Genomic DNA, 23,565 nt, shown 5'->3' with positions numbered 1-23,565 from the left:
AAACAAAGGCTCCAAGCCTTGGCCAGCCGCCTAAAGAGATACACGAGAGATAATGAAGCCAGAAGAATAAACTGGCTAAAGAAGTTCACTGCACTCTATGAGCGCCTAGCAGCACAAATGAACCAGCTGCTAAGAGATGGGACGCACCCTGAATGGCTTACCGAAGGGCGCACGATCCTGATCCTGAAGGATCCCACAAAGGGTACAGTCTCATCCAACTATCGGCCAATAACCTGTCTCTCCACAACATGGAAGCTCATGTCAGGCATCATTGCGGCTAAGATAAGTGGACACATGGATCAATACATGAGCAAAGCACAGAAGGGCATTGGTAGAGGAACCAGAGGAGCCAAACACCAACTCCTGGTTGACAGAACAGTCACCCAAGACTGCAGAGCCCGACACACCAACCTGTGCACTGCCTGGATTGATTACAAGAAAGCATATGACTCACACATGGACACACATGGATCACTGAATGCTTAGAGATGTACAACATCAACAGGACTCTAAGAGACTTCATTGCAAACTCGATGAGGCTGTGGAAAACCACCCTTGAGGCCAATGGTAAGCCACTTGCACAAGTATCCATCAAATGTGGCATATACCAAGGAGATGCTCTGTCCCCACTGCTGTTCTGCATAGGTTCAGCCAAATAATCAACAAGACTGGTTATGGATACCGACTCAGGAACGGGGCCACCATCAGTCACCTCCTCTACATGGATGACATCAAGCTATACGCTAAGAGCGAGCGGGACATCGACTCACTGATCCACACCACCAGGATCTACAGCTCTGACATTGTCAAGCCCAATTGACATGTCATTTGGGCTTGAGAAGTGCAGTCGAATGGTGACAAACAGAGGGAAGGTAGTCCACACAGAAGGGGTCTCACTCCCAGAAGGAACAATAGCAGACATTGAGGATGGTTACAAGTACCTTGGAATACCACAGGCAAATGGCAACCTCGAAGAGGTAACAAGGAAAACAGCAACTGCCAAATACCTCCAACGAGTAAGGCAAGTCCTAAGAAGTCAGCTCAATGGCAAGAACAAGGCCCAGGCAATAAACAGCTACGCCCTGCCAGTGATCAGATACCCTGCGGGAATAATAAGGTGGCCAAAGGAAGAGATACAGACCACAGATGTTAAGACGCGTAAGCTCCTCACCATGCATGGAGGGTTCCATCACAAATCCAGCACCCTGAGACTGTACGCTAGCCGTAAGGAAGGCGGCCGTGGACTAGTGAGTGTGAGAGCCACTATCCAGGATGAAACATCCAAGATCCACAAGTACATCCAAGATAAGGCCCCAACAGATGACGTGCTCAGGGAATGTCTCAGGCAATGGGGAACAGAGGAAGACGTGCTGGAGGAAGGACCATCATGGGAGGACAAACCCCTACACGGGATGTACCACCGAACATAACTGAAGTGGCTGATATCAAGAAGTCCTACCAATGGCTAGAGCGGGCTGGATTGAAGGACAGCACAGAGGCACTCATCATGGCTGCACAGGAGCAGGCCCTGAGCACCAGAGCAATAGAGGCCCAGATCTACCACACCAGACAAGACCCAAGGTGTAGGCTGTGCAAAGAGGCCCCTGAGACAATCCAGCACATAACTGCAGGGTGTAAGATGCTGGCAGGAAAAGCATACATGGAGCGCCATAACCAAGTGGCTGGCATAGTGTACAGGAACATCTGCACTGAGTATGGACTGGAAACCCCGAGGTCAAAGTGGGAAACACCTCCAAAGGTGGTAGAGATCCTGTGGGACTTCCAGATCCAGACTGACAGAATGGTAATGGCGAACCAGCCTGACATCGTGGTGGTGGACAAACAGCAGAGGAAAGCCGTTGTGGTTGATGTGGCAATACCAAGTGATGGCAACATCAGGAAAAAGGAACATGAGAAACTAGAGAAGTACCAAGGGCTCAGAGAAGAGCTGGAGAAGGCCTGGAAGGTGAAGGCGACAGTGGTGCCCGTGGTCATCGGAGCACTCGGGGCAGTGACCCCCAAACTGGAGGAGTGGCTACAGCAGATCCCTGGAAGAACACCAGACATCTCGGTCCAGAAGAGTGCAGTACTAGGAACAGCAAAGATAATGCGCAGAACCTTCAAGCTCCCAGGCCTCTGGTAGAGGACCCGAGCTCGAAGGATGAGACCACCCGCGGAGGGTGAAGGACAAAGTTTTATATATATATATGCTCAGACTAAGTCAGTCAACAGTCCTGTAGTAATTCCTCCTTCATGAAGGTTATAATGTTCATTTTGTGTTGATTCACCTGTAGGATCATTGTGCAGGACTGCGTTTGTGCTTCTGTTGAACTGTATTGTGTTATACCAGCAGGTGTTTCTGTTTTTAAGCCTGCACTCGTTGATATAAATGGGGTGGACAAAATAATAGAAAAGCCATAATTTGGAGGGGGAACGACAACAGCATCTCAACCCAAAGTTTATTTTGATTTAAGATCAAACGACACAGAGCAAAAGAAGTAGAGGAGAGACGAACATTTAACAAAGTTTAAAGTAAAAACACAAGTTACTTATTTGTCACCTGCCTGTTTAACGAGCAGGTGTACTGATTAAAGGTCAGGCTGGTTCAGGTGAATGACAGTGATGGTGATGTCATCGCGGTACCTCCTGGCCACCTCTGCCGGCAGGCTCAGCATCTTAGCCAGACGGTTTGGTGCCACTGCTCCGTACCCATCATCTCCCAGGGCATGGCGGAGCAGGTGGGTGCTAGGGTTCTGGTCCTCCAGCACTGACAGAACCCGCCCCCTCCTCTCCAGCAGGAGGCGCTGCAGGCCGGCCAGCGTCATGCCCTCACCGGGAATTATGGGTCTCTGCTGCTGAAGGCCTGTACAGCAAAAAAACATTTCCACTGTTTACACTTACACTGACATTTGATCTGTTTTCGTCATTTCCACTTCAACTGCTTTAATCTATTACGCTTCAACTGACAGTTCAACTACTTTCAGTGCTTACATGCAAACTGACAAAGGAACTTCCTACAGGGTCTTAACTTTAGAAATTTAAAATGCTTTTAACTATTACACTTCAATTGATTTCAACTGCTCTCAGCTCTATCACTATAACTGACACCTCAGCTCCTTTCTGTGCTTAAAACCTAAACAGGAACTGCTATACAATATCACAGACTATTATATCCAACATACGTCAGTTAATCAGATCATCTTAATGATAACAGTTCACCTGTGAGGTGTGGCGTCCCTCAGGGCTCCGTCCTCCGTCCTCTACTTTTCTGCTTCTACATGCTGCTGCTCTGAAACCTGATTCACATCTACAGGATACATTTGACCAAATAACTCCAGTCTTTAACTGAATGTACCAGCTTCATATCCATGTTTGGTCTGATTTTAAAGTTCTCCTAACAGATAGAATAGGACATGCTGCAAACCTGATAACACTATGTTCCTTCAGGTGGTCTAAAGCCTCAGCAGTCAGACCTCTTCACTATCCCACCAACTAAAACACAGTTCTCAGGAGGTAAAACCTTTTCCTGCTGTCCCTTCATCCATGGGAATAAACACCAAACTGCCGTCAAATAAACAGATCCAGGTTTAAAATCTATTTATTCTAGCTGTCCAGTGATTCAGACTGTATCATTTCAGTGTGATCAAACACAGTCCAGTTTAGGCTCAGCTCAGATGTTCAGTTTACTGTAGACGTAGTGAGGATCTTAGTTCTCTGACCTGTCAATTGTTCCCCCACCAACTGGACGACTGCCTGTCGGTGCATCAGCTCCCAGAGTCCATCAGTAGCCAGGACCAGGAACTTGTCAGCCGGTCTGATGCGGTGTTGAGTGACCTCCGGCTGGGCAGTCAGGTATGGCGGGGTCAGGTAGTGCGGTGGCGGCGGCGTCCGGACTGCCTCACTGACCGCAGACAGGACGTCCGGTCGTGTTTCGTAGACTCGACTCAGCATCTCTGTGCTCCATTTGAAGCGGACGTTGCCAAACGCCCTAAAGGGCAGCAGCAGACCCAGCAGGCGGTCGTGGCGGACCACCGTCCTCCACTCCGACGGCGGGTGTTCTCCCAGAATCCTTTGCAACTCGTCTGGGTTCTGTGCATTGTGGTCATTGGTAAGGCTGACCGCTGACCAGCGCCCGTCCGGCTCCTGGACGCCCAGGACAGCCCGGCTGTCACCCAGGTTGGCCACGTGCAGGACCCCGTTGGAGACGTGGGCGACGCAAGCCGTGCAGCCGGACATCGCCACCTGGAGGGGGAGGACAGAGACAAAGCCTCCCCAGGGAGAGGCACCCGTCTGTGGACAGAGAGAGAGGATTCACCTGGTGACTAAAGCTGAAAGCAGCCAATGAAAACTCTGAGATGAGAAAACAGTGGATCCAGCAGAAAGATCGAGCCGAGTGAAGCTTCATCTTTCAGTGTTACAGTTTGTTTAGGACCAAATTCCGTTTTTGAGTTTGTCTTTATTTTCCACCTCGCTACATAAAGGACACAGTGCTTCCTGTGGTGGCACTAAACATTGGCACTGGATGTGTTATGTTAGTTAGTTCGTTAGTGTTTTCTTCAGACAGACTTTATAAATCCAAACCTGTCCTTTAGCTAAATTAAACACACATGAAACTGTCACAGAAAAGGAGTGTGACTGCAGAATGAGGACCTGGGTGAGGACATGGACAGGTGGACCTGGGCCTCCACAGAAAGGTCGTAGTCAAGGCGACGGAAAGCGTTGACCATCGCTGATGTCACCCAGTCGCCATCCTGCAGCCAGTCAAAGAGGAGACAGATAATGACATCACAGCATGTAAAAGCTTTAAAGCTGCGTTCACTTCCTGATAGAGGAACTGACGGATATTTTCACTTTAATGAATCTAAAATGAAGCCTGAACAAACTGCAGCAAACAGAAGCTCCTCTTCTGTCAGTGCTGAACGAGCTACATGACAACGCCAGACATATTCCGAAAATGACTTTTATTTCAATATCTATCATCCTAAATATCAGTTTCTCCTCCTAAATCTGTAGAAATTAGAAATTGTTGCTGTTGAATGTTTTAAATGTTTCAACTCAAACTAAAATTCACCTCCATTGTGTTGAGATGGAGGCAGAGACCGACACCTGGACACATCAAACCAAAACTATCTGACTGGGGAGAGACGGAGACCGACTGAGGTCTGACATGTTCACCTGCTCTCACCTGGTACCAGAAATCAGCCAATAGCAGCCGGACAGGTCAGTACCTGCTTCCACCACCAGATGTCAAGCTTCACACAGATTTGATGGTCAGATTTTCTGAACACTGTTGTTTACTTTAGAAGTCTTCACAGGTCTACCTGGATCCTAGTAGCTAAGACATGATCCAGGACCCGAGTCAGGCCGGGTCCAAATTATATTCACTCTAATCAGGTCTGGTGGGGTCCCTTTGGATCGGTCTCTTTTCTTAAAAATTCATTTATGCCAGGTTCAGGCAGGTTTTCCAGTGGTCCATTTTGTGGTCCATAATTTTGGACCAGTGAAGACCTCTAGTCTGGTTTATTGATTTGATTCTCCGACATGTCTGGACGTTTGGTTACCTCCTCCTCCTCCTCGTCCTCTCCTCCTCTTTGTCTTCGTCCTCCAGCCTCTCCTGCCAGTAGTTTCGGAGGCTGTGGAAGGAGATCGCTCCTCCATCGGGGCAGTTGTGGTCTTGGGGGTGTTTGTGCCACTCCAGCAGCGGCGGTACAGCCCGTTCCTCCTCCACCGCCCGTTCGAGCTCTGCCAGCGTCTTCAGCGGCAGCGTTGCCACGGCGATGTAGTAGAAGAGCCTCTGGCTGACGGCGTGAGCGCACACCGACCCTGCGTGGCCGTCAAACACACCAAACAGCACACCGCCGCGGCCCGGAAGGCAGGTGGCGCTGCTCCGACGGTCCTCTCCGGGGTGGTTGGATGGCAACATGTTGCTATGGAAACCCAGGACACCATGGGAGGAGGGGCCTCTGGGAAGGGTGTGGCTGTATTCGTTGGCCTGGCAACAGAAGACAGACAGACAGACAGACAGACAGGTTGGTAGTTTTACTGGTTGATTGACTGACAGTTCGAATTCCGGATAATTCTCACCTTTAAGATGCGGTTAATCTGAACTGAGCTCATCTGTCCCGCCTCCTGCCCTGTCCTGTACTTCCTGCTCCCGCTGCCTGCTGGGTAATAGAGTCTGGGGAGCTCAGCGGGAGGGGGAGGGGAGGAGAGGGAGCGACGGCACTGGTGGAGCTCAAACCTGCAATGTCCACTGAAGGTCCCTGTTCTTCCCAGCATGGCCGACCACCGAGAGAACCAACAGAAGAACCGGCAGGAGAACCAGCAGAACAAGAAGGGGAACCAGCTTGAGAACCAACAGAGTGAAACCTGGAGGAGAATCAAAAGCAGTTATCAACAGAGCTGCACGTCTCATGACAGACCAGACTCTTCTGCTAATGGCTGGTATCCACAGCATGGTGTTCAGAATTAACTGTACTGATGGTGGTCTTCAAATCTGTGTGTCTCTTTGCCTCCCATACCTGACAGAACTGTTCAGCTGTGCTTCACCACCGGCCACTAATAGTCACAAACGATCAGGAAAGGCTCTGCAGAGGTAAGATCCACATCTAGAAATCCCTGGAGCCAAAAATGCGGCATTCAGGACCAGCCTGCAGTATTCTGGAGCCACTTCGTGGATTCAGTTAGACCGGTCCCCTTTGGGAACAAACTGGTCTACAGGCTTCCAAATGGAAACTGAAATCTGGACACATCAGAACAATCAGTTTTAATATATGTACTCAGGAGTCCCTGGAAAGCAGTATCGATACTGAGCGGATTGTCTTGGTGAAATGAAGATGAATTGTTTGAATGGATCGAGCAGAAGAACCAACAGAGCAGAACCAGGAGGAGCATCGGCAGGAGAACCAGCAGAATATTTACTGCATCGCCCAGTTTTTGTGTCTGTGGTCACAGATCTGCTCTGAGCTGATGGACTCATCTCCACCGGCTGCTGATGATTTTACATCAGCTGCTGTTCAACACTCAGCTGGGAGTGTGTTTACCTGTGTGTTTACCTGTAAATGATTTTCTGTGGTCTGTTTATTGACTTTTAATAAAACCTGCACTTTCTTCACTTGTCTCTGACTTCTTATTCTGCTGCTGCTCTCTCTGGTTAATTTCCAGGTACATTATCAATCTGTGCATAAAAAGCCTGAAACACAACAAGAGGTTTTGGTCTTGGCTGAGCTGGAGAAGTTATCAAACTGAGAAACTGAAAAAAACGGATGGAAACAGAACAAAGCTTAATGAAGCTGAAACTCACTGTGTGTTTGTTGAGGTGTTTAGTTCCTGGTCAACTCTTGGTCTTAATCCTTGGTTCAGTTGAAGGTGTCTGGTTCTTGTTTCCTGGAGCAGAACGGTTCTTTGCACTGAGGTCACGTCCTCGTCATGCAGCCGGACAGGTGTGCTGTTGAAGGTTGTTAGTATATTCTCTGTCGTCTTTGGTTCTGTCTGTGACCTTTGACAGCTTTCATATCTCTAACTCAGTAATGAGTAATCCATAAACCTCCTGCTGCTCGCTGTGAAGCCCCGCCCTCCTCACTGACTGTGTTCACTGTTTGTGGAAAAAGTGCATTTTTTTAATTTAAGTTTCATTATTATTTTCACTGAGCGTTGACTGACAGAAGAGGAGAAATCCCCAAACAGACCTGCTGAAAGTAAATGATAATAAAAAATGATGTGAGCTCGCTGCTTTTGAAACAATGTTGATGGTCAGTGGTGTCGAACGCAGCACTAAGATCTAACAAGACAAGTACAGAGACAAGTCCATTGTCTGATGCAATTAAAGGTCATTTGTTATTTTCACCAGTGCTGTCTCTGTGCTATGATGCACTCTAAACCCTGACTGAAAATCCTCAAATAAACTATTGTTATTTAGAAAGTCACACAACTGATTGGCGACTGCTTTCTCAAAGATCTTAGAGAGAAAAGGAAGGTTAGATATAGGTCTATAGTTGGCTAAAACCCCTGGATCAAGAGTGGGCTTTTTAAGAAGAGGTTTAATTAAAGCTACTTTAAAGGATTGTGGTACATAGCCTGTTAATAAAGACAGACTGATCATATCCAGTAAAGAAGTGCTAATTAAGGGTAAATATTGGAAAGTATTAACATCAGTGTGATAGGTGGAAAACATTTTTGAAATATGATATTAGAAAATATATTTTATTATATATATATTTGAAAACTGTTAGTAAAGTATCAGAATAATATAACCAGAACATATTAGTGAAATATAACTTTGACTTTATTGAGTTTGACTCATTTATTTCTATTTCTTGCACTTTGCCCACTTTCGTCAGCTGTTTTATCTTTGTGTAACTTGTTTCTGAAAGTAAATGAAGTTAATATTAATATTTTATTAGTGGTAGAACAGGTGATAGCAGTGGTGCCATTGTTGTCATGTTTTTCATTTTTCTTTAACATGATTTTAATAAAGTAAAGAATCACAGAAATAACTGAAAATTAATTTGTGTTTTCTTGCTGCTCTTTCCATGAAAGTCATGTTGACATAATGATGCGATCTCATCATATTTATCATCTGTTCCCTTTAAGATGAAACAGTGGTCTGACAGAGCTCCACCCCCACCTGACTCATCCGAGACAAACCAGGAGACAGTCAGTTCCTGTTCAGTTCTCAGTGAGAAGAGACGCAGCGACAGACAGACGGTAAGATTCACCTTCATTACAAAGCTGTGACTTCAGCTGAGGGAGGACAGTTACAGGGGGGAGTACTGAAGAACTGAAGCACTGAAGTAGAGAAATACTTCAACTGCAACCTGCTGCTGACTGAAAAACACTCAGAGACTCAACGTGAAAGTACCTGAGGCAACTTTCTACAGCAGGGAGGGGAACACAACTGTCCTGTTGTAACGTGCTGTCTGCTGTGTTTCAGCTTCACTCGGAGACAAAATGGCTTCCAGATCAGAGAAGGATTTCTGCTGTCCGGTCTGTCATGAGGTCTTTAGAGATCCTGTTCTTCTGTCATGTAGCCACAGCTTCTGTAAAGACTGTCTGCAGAGCTGGTGGAGAGAGAATCCAGCACACGAGTGTCCAGTTTGTAAGAGAAGGTCTTCAAGAGAAGAACCACCTTTAAACCGGGTGTTAAAGAACCTGTGTGAGGCCTTCTTACAGGACAGAGATCAGAGAGCTTCAGAGGCTCTCTGCAGTCTGCACTCTGAGAAACTCAAACTCTTCTGTCTGGACCATCAGCAGCCAGTGTGTGTCGTCTGCAGAGATTCAGAAAAACACAGCGACCACAGATTCAGACCCATCGATGAAGCTGCACGACAACACAAGAAGGAACTTCAGGAAACTCTGGAGCCCTTAAAGAAGAAGTTACAGGTTTCTGAACAAGTTAAAGTGAAGTTTGGTCAAACAGCAGAACACCTGAAGGTCCAGGCCCGACACACAGAGAGGCAGATTAAGGAGCAGTTTAAGAAGCTTCACCAGTTTCTAGAAGAGGAAGAGGAGGCCAGGATGGCTGCACTGAGGAGGAAGAGGAGCAGAAGAGTCAGATGCTGAAGGAGAAGATGGAGGCTCTGAGCAGAGAGATAGCAGCTCTTTCAGACACAGTCAGAGCCACAGAGGAGCAGCTGAGAGCTGAAGACGTCTCATTCCTGCTCAACTACAAGGCTGCAGTGGAAAGAGTCCAGCAGCGCCCCCTGCTGGAGGATCCACAGCTGCCCTCAGGAGCTCTGATAGACCAGGCCAAACACCTGGGCAACCTGACCTTCAACATCTGGAACAAGATGAAGGACATGGTCTCCTACACTCCTGTGATCCTGGACCCAAACACTACTCATCCAAACCTCATCCTGTCTGAAGATCTGACCAGTGTGAGACGAGGAGGGAGACAGCAGCTTCCTGACAATCCAGAGAGGTTTGATTATTACTGGTCTGTCCTGGGCTCTGAGGGCTTCAACTCAGGGACTCACAGCTGGGAGGTCGAGGTTGGAGAAAGTACACACTGGTTTCTGGGTGTGTTAGCAGAGTCTGTCCAGAGGAAGGGAGCCATAGGGTCTGGATTCTGGACAATACAGTTCTATAAAGGTAAATACTTAGCACTATCAGCACCAGCTCTTTGCACTGATCTCCGAGTGCAGAAGAAGCTCCAGAGGATCAGAGTGAAGCTGGACTGGAACAGAGGAAAGCTGTCGTTCTCTGATCCTGATACTAACACACACATACACACCGTCACACACACTTTCACTCAGAGGATGTTTCCATACATTCACACTGTGGATGAACTGCAGATATCAGCAGTGAAGGTCTGTGTGACAGTGGAACAGAGCAGTTAGAGATAAAGAGGATGATTATATTTATGATGATGTTTATTTCTTAAAGGGAAAAGTCTCTGAATTGAACCTGTGAAGCTGCACCTGTCCTCCTGCTGCCTCATTATTCCAAACGTATGTTGATCTTTGGTTCACTTACTGTTTTTCATTGGTTTTATTTCTTTTTCTTGGTATTTAGTTCGACACTTTTAGTTTCTGTTGTCGACCTTTTCATATGTGAAATGATTTCACTCTGTGTCTTTATGTTTGCTTCGTTTAGCCTTTTCTTTTTTATGGATACTGTGTCATTTGAAATAGTTGTCCATGTTTTATTATTTGGACTGGTGTGTGTGGAGCCATGAAGAGCAGCAGCCACTCTGTGAAGCTGATGAGGATCCAGATAAAGAAACAACAATCAGTTTATCAATAGCTGCATGTTTGAGCGGCCAATCATTGTTCAGATCCAACGGCCTTTATTTTAAATTCTAGTCCAGATTATAAAGTTTCCAACATTAAAATCAATGTTTAATTACATGTATGAGATGGTGACAATATATAAAATAAAATTTTTAAATGATCCAAGATCTTTGTACAGTTTTCTGTTCGATGTAATGAAGCCGAGATGATTCTTTCTGTAAAGTGTTTTCATTCACTTTCAGTGAGGGTTAGGGGTTAGGGTTAGGGTTATGCATTAATCAGGAATACTTTTCACTGAGCAACACGACCTGAATCATTATTGAACTTGATTGTCTCTATATGTCTATATCAAGGAAAATATTTTCCACACTTCTTCTTCTTATCACGGTTTAAACAATCGATCCAAAGTTCCCCAGCCTGGCGGTCTGTCTCGTCTGTGTGGCAGATCGAGGTCCAGCACACTACTGCACATGAAGGGAGAGCATAATTAGTCAATGAGCCACAAGCTCTCCCTGGCACTGCTCACCTGAGCCCCTCCCCCACCTCTCTCCCTGCAGCTGACTGTGGCGTTTCCAGTCAGGATGGTTTCTGTTACTCCTCTGTAAAAGTTAACAAGAACTTGGTACGGGAATGTCGCCTTCTTAAGTTTACTTAAGAAATACAGCCGGCTCCTGCTCGTCCCCCCTCTAACTCAGCTGCTGTCGGCCCTCAAGCTCCTCTGAGTCCACTGCTCCCCTCTACCCATCAGGCTAACGGCCCTCTTCACACTAATGACTCCCCCCTCCCCCACCTGTAACCTCTGCTGTGTGCCTGACTGCTGACCAGGTGAGAGGACAGCTGATGAAACTCCACTCAAACAAGGCTGCAGGCCCCGATGGCGTTTGCCCCGGGGTGCTAAAAGCCTGTGCCCCCCAGCTATGTGGAGTCCTTCAACATGTCTTCAACCTGAGCCTGAGTCTTCAAAGGGTCCCTGTTCTGTGGAAGACATCTTGCCTCGTCCCTGTGCCAAAGACGCCGCGTCCCAGTGGCTCCAAGGACTACACACTGGTGGCACTGACCTCCCACATAATAAAGACCCTGGAGAGACTAGTGCTGGAACAGCTGCGGCCCATGGTCAGACCCCTCCTAGACCCCCTTCAGTTCGCCTACCAGCCCCGGCTGGGAGTTGAGGACACCATCATCTTCCTGCTTAACCGCATCCACACCCACCTGGACAAGCCGGCAAGCACGGTGAGGATCGTGTTTTTTGACTTCTCCAGTGCTTTCAACACCATCCGGCCTGCCCTGCTGGGGGAGAAGCTGGCAGCGATGCAGGTGGACGCCCCCCTTGTGTCCTGGATTGTGGACTACCTGACTGGCAGACCACAGCACGTGCAGCACTGTGTGTCGGACAGCGTGGTCAGCAACACTGGGGCCCCTCAGTGTTGCTGACCACGTACAAGTACATGGGAGTACACTTAGACAATAAACTGGACTGGACTAAGAACACGCAAGCTGTTTACAGGAAGGGCCAGAGCCGCCTCTATTTTCTGAGGAGGCTGAGGTCCTTCAACATCTGCCGGACAATGCTGAGGATGTTTTATGAGTCTGTGGCGGCCGGTGCTGTCCTGTATGCTGTTGCATGCTGGGGCAGCAGGCTGAGGGCAGCGGACGCCAACAGACTCAACAAACTGATCCGTAAGGCCAGTGACATTGTGGGGGTGGAGCTGGACTCTCTGGCGGTGGTGTCAGAGAGGAGGATGCTGGCCAAACTACATGCCATCTTGGACAGCGTCTCCCACCCGCTCCATGACGTGCTGGTCAAATAAAGGAGCACCTTCAGCGAAAGACTCATCCCCCCACAATGCACCACAGAGCGCCACAGGAAGTCATTCCTGCCTGTGGCCATCAGACTCTTTAACTCCTCCCTCTAAGTGTTAGTCTGTATGACCCTTCTCTGCAATACTTGAAAACCTGTGCAATATTTAGTTTTTCCTATGTATTTGCTGCTGCTCTAACAAAGAGTTTCCCTTCGGGGATCAATAAAGTATTTCTGATTCTGATTCTGAGCTTTCTTGAGCAGGTGAGATGTGACAGGACCATGTCAGGTTCTCTGTGATGCTGATTCCCAGGGACCTGAAACTGTTCACCTGCTCCACCTCAGCTCCACTGATGTAGAAAGGGGTGTGTGTCTTCGCCTTTCTTTTTCCTAAAATCAACGATCAGCTGCTTGGTTTTGCTGACATCGAGCAGCAGGTTGTTCTCTGTGCATCGCTTGGTTGTTGATTTCCTCCCGATATGAAGTCTCATCGTTGTGTGTAATCCGGCAGTTAACCGATGATAACATCCACAAACTTCTCCACAGGTTGTCTCCATGTCGGGGGCTGCAGTCGTAGGTGTACAGTGTGAACAGGAGGGGGCTGAGCACACAGTCCTGGGGGGCTCCAGTGTTCAGCACTAGAGTGGAGGAGGTGTGACCGCCAGTCCGAACTGTCTGGGGTCTGTTTGTAGTCCAGTATCAGTTGCAGAGTGTGGTACTCAAGCCCAGAGTGCTGAGTTTTCCAATCAGTTTCATGGGGGAGACTGTGTTGAATGCTGAGCTGAAATCAACAAACAACATGCTGATGTAGGTGTTGTTGTTCTCCAGGTGGGTGGAGGCTGAGTGGAGGGCAGTGGAGATGGCATCCTCTGTGGATCTGTTGGTTCTGAAAGCAAACTGGTGGTAGGGGGCGTGGCCAGTGCGAGACGTCGTCCAGACCGACAGACCGACCACGGCAGCGGCGCTCCTGCAGCCGTTAAAGCACCGGTCCGAACCGCTGCGCCAACAGAGCATTAGCAAAACCCAGAGGCAGCTTTGCAGCTGGGAAAGCTGCAGCGCCGACCCGTTCTGGCCGCTAGCTAACAAACACTAACACTGTGGAGTCACGCGTAGACGTTTCATGACCACAGCTGCCCCCAGATCAGCCAATAGCAAAGCTGCATTTCGACCTGTAGAGGGCAGTCGCTGTGCATATTTATAACACAAGATGTAGAATCCAAATACTTTCCGCTAAAATGTCAAGATTTGGACCCGAAGCCGCCAACAACACGACTAAATAAATAATAAAACATCAGTTTGGCTCTGGTGCAATATTCTGTTTTCAGTTTAATTATTGATATTTCTTCATGTTTCTGTTGCTGCTGTTTACATCCTCCGTCTCATAACCATCTCAACAAGCTGCGCTTCACTTCACATTATTGCACTGTTACTTATTACTCATGTTATTACACTGACCTGTCTCTCTGACCTGTCTGTCTGACCTGTCTGTCTGTCTGTCTGTCTGTCTGTCTGACCTGTCTGTCTGACTGACCTGTCTGTCTGACCTGTCTGTCTGTCTGTCTGTCTGTCTGTCTGTCTGACCTGTCTGTCTGTCTGTCTGTCTGATCTGTCTGTCTGACCTGTCTGTCTGTCTGACCTGTCTGTCTGACCTGTCTGTCTGTCTGTCTGTCTACCTGTCTGTCTGACTGACCTGTCTGTCTGACCTGTCTGTCTGTCTGTCTGTCTGTCTGTTTACCTGTCTGTCTGACTGACCTGTCTGTCTGACCTGTCTGTCTGTCTGTCTGTCTGATCTGTCTGTCTGACCTGTCTGCCTGTCTGACCTGTCTGTCTGTCTGACCTGTCTGTCTGTCTGTCTGACCTGTCTGTCTGACCTGTCTGTCTGACCTGTCTGCCTGTCTGACCTGTCTGTCTGTCTGTCTGACCTGTCTGTCTGACCTGTCTGACCTGTCTGTCTGACCTGTCTCTGTCTGTCTGTCTGTCTGACCTGTCTGTCAGACCTGTCTATCTGTCTGACCTGTCTGTCTCTCTGACCTGTCTGTCTGTCTGACCTACCTGTCTGTCTGTCTGTCTGTCTGTCTGTCTGACCTATCTGTCTCTCTGACCTGTCTGTCTGTTTGTCTGTCTGTCTGTCTGACCTGTCTGACTGTCTGACCTGTCTGATCTGTCTGTCTCTCTGACCTGTCTGTCTGTCTGACCTGTCTGTCTGTCTGATCTGTCTGTCTGTCTCTCTGACCTGCCTGACTGTCTGACCTGTCTGTCTGATCTTTCTGTCTCTCTGACCTGTCTGTCTGTCTGACCTGCCTGACTGTCTGACCTGTCTGTCTGACCTGTCTGTCTCTCTGATCTGTCTGTCTGTCTGTCTGTATGTCTGTCTGACCTACCTGTCTGTCTGTCTGACCTGTCTGTCTCTCTGATCTGTCTATCTGTCTGTCTCTCTGACCTGTCTGTCTCTCTGACCTGTCTGTCTGTCTGTCTGACCTGTCTGTCTGTCTGACCTACCTGTCTGTCTGTCTGACCTGTCTGTCTGTCTGTCTGTCTGACCGATCTGTCTGTCTGTCTCTCTGACCTGTCTCTTTGACCCGTCTGTCTGACCGACCTGTCTGTCTGTCTCTCTGACCTGTCTGTCTAACCGACCTGTTTGTCTGACCTGTCTGTCTGACCTGTCTGTCTGTCTGTCTCTCTGACCTGTCTCTCTGACCTGTCTGTCTGTCTGTCTGACCTACCTGTCTGTCTGTCTGACCTGTGTGTCTGACCTGTCTGTCTGACCGACCTGTCTTTCTTTCTCTCTGACCTGTCTGTCTGACCTACCTGTCTGTCTGACCTGTCTGTCTCTCTGACCTGTCTGTCTCTCTGACCTGCTGACATCCACCTGCTGACAATAACAATAACAATGCATATGTATATATATGTATGTATATGTGTATATGTATATATATATACATCGGGTACGGAAAGTATTCAGACCCCTTTAAATTTTTCACTCCTTGTTTCATTGCAGCCATTTGCAACAATCAAAAAAGTTCATTTTATTTCTCATTAATGTACACTCAGCACCCCATCCTGACAGAAAAAAACAGAAATGTAGAACTTTTTGCAAATTTATTAAAAAAGAAAAACTGAAATATCACATGGTCATAAGTGTTCAGACCCTTTGCTGTGACACTCATATTTAACTCACATGCTGTCCATTTCTTCTGATCCTCCTTGAGATGGTTCTACGCCTTCATTGGAGTCCAGCTGTGTTTAATTAAACTGATTGGACTTGATTAGGAAAGGCACACACCTGTCTATATAAGACCGTACAGCTCACAGTGCATGTCAGAGCAAATAAGAACTGCCCAAGGATCTAATCAGGAGGGACCCATTGTTTTCATTAAAGCTGCATTAACTTTCTGCATGTTCAAACTAGCAGCATCTACTGTTTGTGCTTGTGAGGTTTCTACAGCTCGCTGTTGGGGACGTGCCGTGAAACGCCATCAACCTACCAGCTAATGTGAACACTAAAATATTATTTACTGAAGTGATTAACTTGGACGACACTGCTGCAACTTGACCCAGTCGACATCTCTCAGCAGCAGAATGTACAGTACAAATGGTACACATTACTTTGAGCAATGATCACTGTGGGCTACTGGAGGTGATTTGTTGAAGCCTTTGACCAGGTGATTCTTTGGCACAGTGAGAAAAATACAGCAGTGAGCCTCCTGCCAATTTACAGCAGTAGAAATGGTATTTATGGTACATTATGTTTTCAAATTAGTCTCAGTCAAAGATATAAAATAGTAGAGAGAGGTCACAAGTACTGGGGCAGATGATGCTTGTTGCTATGGATACCACTCAATGCTGTAACCTTTTCAACTTGTGCCACTTAATTACAATTCAATATATGTCTGCTTGATGAAGTGGTGTCACAGACACGCCAGGCTCCACCTCATCTCAGCCACACCGCTCCTCCTCACCTGAATACTAATCACCTGCACCTGTGACTCAGCACACACCTGGTTGCAATTAGCCACTCCTCTCCACTATAAATCTCAACTCTTCACCTCATTTCCTGGGCTACAGGGGAAGTGCTGAAATGGGGCAAGTCCTGTTATCCCGGCTGTTTCCCGCGGCGACCACGACCGTCCTCGTATAACTTCCAGAGTCTTCCCGTGTGTGCCACGTCCATCGAGAGTCCTAAGGAGAAACAGTCAGTGGACATCCCGTCTTGCTATGCCGCCTATCAAGATGTTTTCTGCCCAAAGAGAGCCTCCCAGTTACCCCCGCATCGGCCATGGGACTGTGCAATAGACCTCCTACCGGGTGAACCAGTGCCCAATGGAAGAATCTATCCATTGTCCCTACCAGAACAGAAAGCCATGGGGGAGTATATTGAGGAGGCCCTAGCCCAGGGGTATATCAGACCATCCACTTCTCCAGCAGCCTCAAGCTTCTTTTTTGTGGCCAAGAAGGACTGAGGCTTGCGGCCCTGTATAGACTATAGAGCACTCAATCGGATCACAGTCAAGTTCCGTTACCCACTTCCTCTCGTCCCTGCTGCACTGGAACAACTTCGTGGTGCCACAGTCTACACCAAGTTGGACCTCCGCAGCGCATACAACCTGATCCGGATACGGGAGGGAGACAAATGGAAAACAGCCTTCGTAACACCCACCGGCCACTATGAGTACCTAGTCATGCCCTACGGTCTGGCTAACGCCCCTTCCGTCTTCCAGGACTTCATGCATGAGGTGCTCCGGGAGTTCCTTCACAAATTCGTCATAGTTTACATCGATGACATCCTGATCTACTCCCGGAACGAGGAAGACCATCGCCAACACATTGCGGAGGTCCTCGAACGCCTGCGAAGCCATCAGCTCTTCCTCAAGGCTGAGAAGTGCGAGTTCCATCGATCCTCCGTGCAGTTCCTTGGTTATGTCATCAGGAGCAGTGGCATCCAGATGGACGAGGGGAAAGTGGAAGCCATTAGGAATTGGCCCACTCCAACTACGATAAAGGAACTACAACGATTCCTGGGGTTTGCTAACTTCTACCGCCGCTTCATTCAGGACTACAGCAGGATAGTCCACCCTTTGACCAGTCTCCTTCACAACAAGCCTAAGTCTCTGTCCTGGCCACAAGCGGCACAGGAAGCTTTCGACCTCCTCAAGAGAGCATTCACCAGTGCCCCGCTCCTCACCCATCCAGACCCCGAGAAACCATTCACAGTCGAGGTGGACGCCTCTACTACGGGCGTAGGAGCGGTGCTATCACAACTACAGGGAGACCCAGCCAAACTCCACCCATGTGCTTTCTTCTCTCGGAAACTCAGCCCGGCGGAGAGAAACTACGACATCGGTGACCGTGAACTGCTGGCTGTGAAGTTGGCACTAGAGGAATGGAGACATTGGTTGGAGGGTGCCCAACACCCATTCACCGTGTTAACAGATCATAAGAACCTAGAGTATCTCAAGAGAGCCAAACGTCTCAACCCACGCCAGGCACGCTGGGCCTTGTTCTTTACTAGATTCCATTTCAACATCTCATATCGCCCTGGATCCAAGAACCTGAAAGCCGATGCACTTTCCCGTCTACACGCTCCAGAAAGCACCACGGAAGACCCAGAACCCATTCTACCCCGGCAAGTATTCGTTAATCCCATACAATGGTCAGAGGATTCTGTTCCCTCCTCCAATGTCTCCACTAACACTCCGCCGGGCTGTCCCCCCAATCTTCAGTATGTTCCGAGAATCCAGAGAAATCAACTCATCCATACTTCTCACACCTCACTAGGCACTGGTCACCCAGGGGCCAATGAAACCCTCTCGCTGCTACGAGAACGCTTCTGGTGGCCAAGCATGGCAAGGGACGTGAGAAGGTGCGTGCAGGGTTGTACAGAATGTGCCATGTCTAAATCTCCGCGTCATCTTCCCGCAGGCAAACTATGTCCCCTACCGACGCCCAATAGACCCTGGTCACACCTAGGAGTGGACTTCATCACCGACCTCCCTCCATCAAACAACAACACCTGTGTCCTGGTAATCATGGACCGTTTTTCGAAGTCCTGCCGTCTCATCCCTCTTCGAGGACTACCTACGGCCATGGAGACGGCAGAATGTCTCTTCAACCATGTCATTAGATACTATGGAATACCTGAAGACATAGTTTCAGATAGAGGTCCACAATTCATCTCCCGGATTTGGAAAGCCTTCTTCTCGCTCCTGGGTGTGACCATCAGCCTCTCCTCTGGTTACCATCCCCAAAGCAATGGCCAGACGGAGAGGAAGATTCAGGATATTGGGCGTTTTCTACGTACCTTCTGCCATGGCCATCAGAACTCTTGGAACCAGTTCCTGGGCTGGGCCGAGTACGCACAAAACTCGCTACGTCAACCATCTACTGGACTCACTCCCTTCCAGTGCGTGCTCGGTTACCAGCCTCCTCTCTTCCCATGGTCTGGGGAGCCTTCGGAGGTTCCTTCCGTGGACTACTGGTTCCGAGAGAGCGAGAGGGTCTGGGACGCAGCTCATTGGCAACTCAGAAGAGCACTCTGCAGGCGCAGGCTGACGGCCGACCGTAGGAGATCCACCACTCCGACGTACCAACCTGGCCAGAAGGTCTGGCTATCCACCCGCGATATCAGGATGCGCCTGCCCTGCAAGAAGCTAAGTCCCAGATTCATTGGTCCCTTTACCATAACAGAACAAATCAATCCTGTTACATACAAGCTTCAGTTACCACCACAATACAAGATTCATCCTACCTTCCACGTATCACTGCTTAAACCTTTCTATCCCTCTGTCTCCGTCTCTACAGAGCCTGGCGATTCGGCAGATCCCCCCTTACCGCTAATCGTAGACGATGGAGCCGCTTACCAGGTCAGTGAGATCTTGGACTCCCGACGCCGTGGTGGTCTTCTGGAGTATCTGGTGGACTGGGAGGGTTACGGTCCGGAAGAAAGGTCATGGGTTCCCCAACATGACATCCTCGATCCCTCCTTGTTGACTGAATTCCACGCTAACCATCCGGACCGACCTGCCCCCCGAGGAAGGGGAAGACCGCCGCGATGTCGGGGTCCTCAGTCCTCAGGAGCGGACCGTGAAGGGGGTACTGTCACAGACACGCCAGGCTCCACCTCATCTCAGCCACACCGCTCCTCCTCACCTGAATACTAATCACCTGCACCTGTGATTCAGCACACACCTGGTTGCAATTAGCCACTCCTATCCACTATAAATCTCCACTCTTCACCTCAGTCAGTGTCCGGTCTCGTTCGCTAGAAGGACAGAGCTACGCCTCCTACCTTCAGTTAACCTCGGACTCTCCTACGACGCTACTTCTTGATCTCAGCCATCCAGCACTACGAACCTCTAACTCGACTCCAGTTTTCTATGGGTAGCAGTTCTCACCCGGCTCCGGAGTGTCTTCTGTCTCCAGTGTGTGTGGCTCCCGTTCCCGTCGCCTCGTGTTCAGCTATCCAGCTCCTGCACTCCACCACCGTCAGTGATACAAGGGACGGTATCTTCTCTACTCCTATAGACTCTCTATTTATCTCTGTAATCAATAAACTCTCAATCTCCTTACCAGTGTCTCCGGGTTGGTCTGTCCGTAACAAGTGGCATCTCCTTGGTTTTTCTATTTATAGTGAAAACAATGAGCATGCAGTAATACCATGTACTCTTGTTTTAGCTAAAATTAGGCAGTGGTGGAGGAAGTACTCTTCACATAATCTGTAAGTTAATACATGTTAAAGTCCTGCATTCAAAGTCCTCCTTAAATAAAAGTACACACGTATTATCAGCTTTAGTCCAGAGGTTCCCAACCCAGGGGCCGGGGTCACCAGATAAATTTGAGGGGTCGTGAGATTTTTAATGAGATTTTTCTAAGGTCAAATCTTAATCTGATATTAATTAGGAAGTACAGTTGTTAAATAAATGTAGTGGAATAATAAGTAGACTATTTCCCTCTTAAATGTAGTGGCATAGAAGTATAAATTAGCATAAAATGGAAAATTGTTCTTATGTACAGTACTTGAGAAAATGTACCTTTTTATTTTGCACTACTGAATTTAACTTTCAGTTGACATTCACTGCTACTACAGTTCCTTATATTACCCCACTAGCACCAACGTGAGCCTAAAAACCTCTCACACAACACAATGTTCCTCTCTCACACACCGGTGTGTGTTGGCAGCCAACAGCGTCTGTTGGAGCCACGTACGTTGACAGTAGTCATTCTTCTGCCTATGCGCTGCACATCAAGTGTCCTCTTAGTGTCAAGGATTTCAGGACACGTGGAGCAGGGCCAGCCAGTTCTCCCTCGGACTTCTGGTTAAAACAGTTTTTTAGAGGGGAGGCAGGATTGATGTATTGCCAACTCAGTCAGTCAGCAAGTCGGGGACGGTTCAGAGAGACTCTCCTGCTGCTGCAGCCGGAGGAGGAGTCCAGCCTGTCCCTGCACGCCCTGCTCGTCCGACCTGCTGCTCCGCTGCTGGGAACTGGGTTTGGCTGGAAAAGTTGATTTTGGACTTCAGCAGTGAAACACCTGACTGTCAGACATCTGCTCCTTTACATTTCACTAGTTTTGTCTCTGAATAGGACTCTGCCCTGTTTCATGTCACCAATATGTCAACAGCAGTGCAGAATAGCATTGACCTTTGCTGTAATAAATCAGAATAGATCCATAATGAGCTACGGATTTAATGAATACATCTTTGACAGAACAATTTTTCTTTCCTTCCCACTTAACAGTATTCTATTTCCTGAGGAGGCTGAGGTCCTTCAACATCTGCCGGACAATGCTGAAGATGTTTTATGAGTCTGTGGTGGCCGGTGCTGTCCTGTCTGCTGTTGCATGCTGGGGCAGCAGGCTGAGGGTAGCGGACGCCAACAGGCTCAACAAACTGATCCGTAAGGCCGGTGACATTGTGGGGGTGGAGCTGGACTCTCTGGCGGTGGTGTCAGAGAGGAGGATGCTGGGTAAACTACACGCCATCTTGGACAGCGTCTCCCACCCGCTCCATGACGTGCTGGTCAAGCAAAGGAGCACCTTCAGCGGAAGACTCATCCCCCCACAATGCACCACAGAGCGCCACAGGAAGTCATTCCTGCCTGTGGCCATCAGACTCTTTAACTCCTCCCTCTAAGTGTCAGTCTGTATGACCCTAGGTCACTAAACTGGACATTGATCATTACATCTCCGCCATAATTAATAATAATTGTGCAATATTCTGTGTATTACCTCCGTGCAATATTAGTTTTCCCATGTTAGTTTTTCTTATTTATTGTTATTGATATTATATACCTCTATTACTCTCGACAGTACATGCACCTCCGCTTATTACTATTACTTATATTATTACATTGTATTATTATACTGTATTATCATCATCAACCAGTAAACCCACTTGGTACTCAACACTTATTTTATCTTATGCTTATACCGACATGATACTTACTTACTGCTGTAACAAAGAGTTTCCCTACGGGGATCAATAAAGTATTTCTGATTCTGATTCTGAGCTGCTCGTGAGTGAGAATCTGCACGCTGCATGATTGTCTGTGATACAAACACCAGCACACACTAGTATTCACAATCAATAAATAATTTCTATTCAAGCTCTTTGAGAAAAGACATCTGTGTTCTAAAGCACGTAAGCATGAAGGTGATTTCCCAACACGTATGAACAACAACACTCGTTCTTTGCTTCTATTTTAACAAGCAGCGCTTCCTCCTCCTCCCACTCTCAACCTGCCGGTGACTTCGCCTTAGCTGTCACTGTTGTCACCTCTTCGTGCCTCCCTCCCCCACTAAAGAAATGAAGTAAAATCATTGAAAACAAGCAGTAGGAAGTGTGACAAAGCGATGAACTGGAGTGTGTGTTTGGTGCCCAACAGGTGCTGAGAGACTCTCCCACATCACTGATACGATGAGGTAGCAGCCGTGTAATTATTGTGGGTTACATTGATGTAGTTGTAGCATGATTGCAGTTGAGGAGACAATAAACAGTTCTGAGTCTGGAATTAACCTGTATCAACACAGTGTTATTATGGCCTTTAAATTCAGGTTGATTTTGCGGTGCTTTTATAGAAAATGATGTATCTATTCAGTAGCTTTCCTCCTTGTGGTAACCGTTATAAAACGAGACTACAGCCATGCTAGCAGCTTGAAAGTAGCTGAAAATGACTTGTAGTATCTCAGCAGCAAAGCAGCACACTGTCAATATTAATAATACAATGTGTGGAATTGTATCACCAATAAAATCATTCTAATATTAAATAGAGGACATCTGAATATTTGCTGGAAAAAGCAAAACTAAAGCAGAAAAGACAGAATATAAACATGCAGTATGCCTGCCAGCAAACTGAATTCAGCCTGAAAGGTTTTTATTAGAAATGGTTGATTTACTGCTTATAACAGGAATTCATTTTCAGTTGCAAGTAATGCACATTTCTATACCACTTCTCTCAAAATCAGTTTTATTCACTAATGTATTTATTTTTTCAGATTATGTGAACACTCCATGGAGAGTTTTACTTTTATGGGTATGTTTTTGTAATCAGTGTTGGTGAGGCTGAGCGTCATTCGTTTTGCAGGTATTTGGTCATAAACCAAAGCGATTCCAGGAGCCGGCTTATTTAGCTTCCTGCTTCTGCAGAGGAAGGCGGAGGACTGCTGTTGACAGCAGCGCTGCGGTCGCTCGTTTCCTCCAAACCTGGTGTGCGTGGTGAGATTCTGTGAAAATCGTGTGTGAGTTCAGCCAACTATTCTGCCTGTGATAACTGTGGTCAGCGCTAGCTTTACCGCTAACAATACTTTGTACATTTTGTAACTAGATCGAGCACTTGACAGTAACAGCATGAAGCCGTGCGGGTGAACTGCCATTTGTGTTAACATTGGTTTTCTCCTGTTTTGATGAGCTCAGGGAGTTCGGTTTAGCAAAGGTCTTCCGTTTATTCTTTTGTTTGGGTGGGGATTAGTTAGAGTTTAGTCGAGCACATAGGGAGTTTTCTGTTTCTTATTTTGGCCTCGGCTCATCCGGAAGTCCTTGCTTCA

At 47.8% G+C, this 23,565-nt stretch overlaps 1 protein-coding gene and 1 pseudogene across 1 annotated transcript; one reads left to right on the top strand and one right to left on the bottom strand.

The window, feature by feature from the left end:
- Positions 1-2,442: 2,442 nt before the first annotated feature.
- On the bottom strand, positions 2,443-7,545 carry LOC122886463 (pyruvate dehydrogenase [acetyl-transferring]-phosphatase 1, mitochondrial-like). The gene is made up of 8 exons (XM_044218699.1): positions 7,304-7,545; positions 6,522-6,742; positions 6,085-6,369; positions 5,605-5,992; positions 5,072-5,088; positions 4,677-4,751; positions 3,720-4,290; positions 2,443-2,863 (listed from the first exon to the last, which is right to left on the bottom strand). The coding sequence occupies exons 3-8, from the start codon at positions 6,277-6,279 to the stop codon at positions 2,589-2,591; spliced, it is 1,521 nt and encodes a 506-aa protein (XP_044074634.1). The 5' UTR covers positions 6,280-6,369; positions 6,522-6,742; positions 7,304-7,545; the 3' UTR covers positions 2,443-2,588.
- A 1,079-nt stretch (positions 7,546-8,624) lies between these two features.
- On the top strand, positions 8,625-10,890 carry LOC122886317 (annotated as a pseudogene).
- The last annotated feature ends 12,675 nt before the right edge of the window (positions 10,891-23,565 follow it).

This window comes from Siniperca chuatsi, linkage group LG2, assembly GCF_020085105.1.
Source record: "Siniperca chuatsi isolate FFG_IHB_CAS linkage group LG2, ASM2008510v1, whole genome shotgun sequence".
Lineage (NCBI taxonomy): Eukaryota > Metazoa > Chordata > Actinopteri > Centrarchiformes > Sinipercidae > Siniperca > Siniperca chuatsi.
This window is presented reverse-complemented; position numbering and strand designations above follow the sequence as displayed.

Bases quoted from the DNA above. Each gene is read 5' to 3' on its own strand.
- LOC122886463 (XM_044218699.1), bottom strand. From the start codon at position 6,279: ATGCTGGGAAGAACAGGGACCTTCAGTGGACATTGCAGGTTTGAGCTC. The intron at 4,291-4,676 runs GTCCACCTGTCC...CTCTGTCCACAG, and splicing joins ACCTTTCTGTGGAGGCCCAG to ACGGGTGCCTCTCCCTGGGG. The intron at 2,864-3,719 runs GTCAGAGAACTA...TTTGCTGTACAG, and splicing joins GGTGGGGGAACAATTGACAG to GCCTTCAGCAGCAGAGACCC.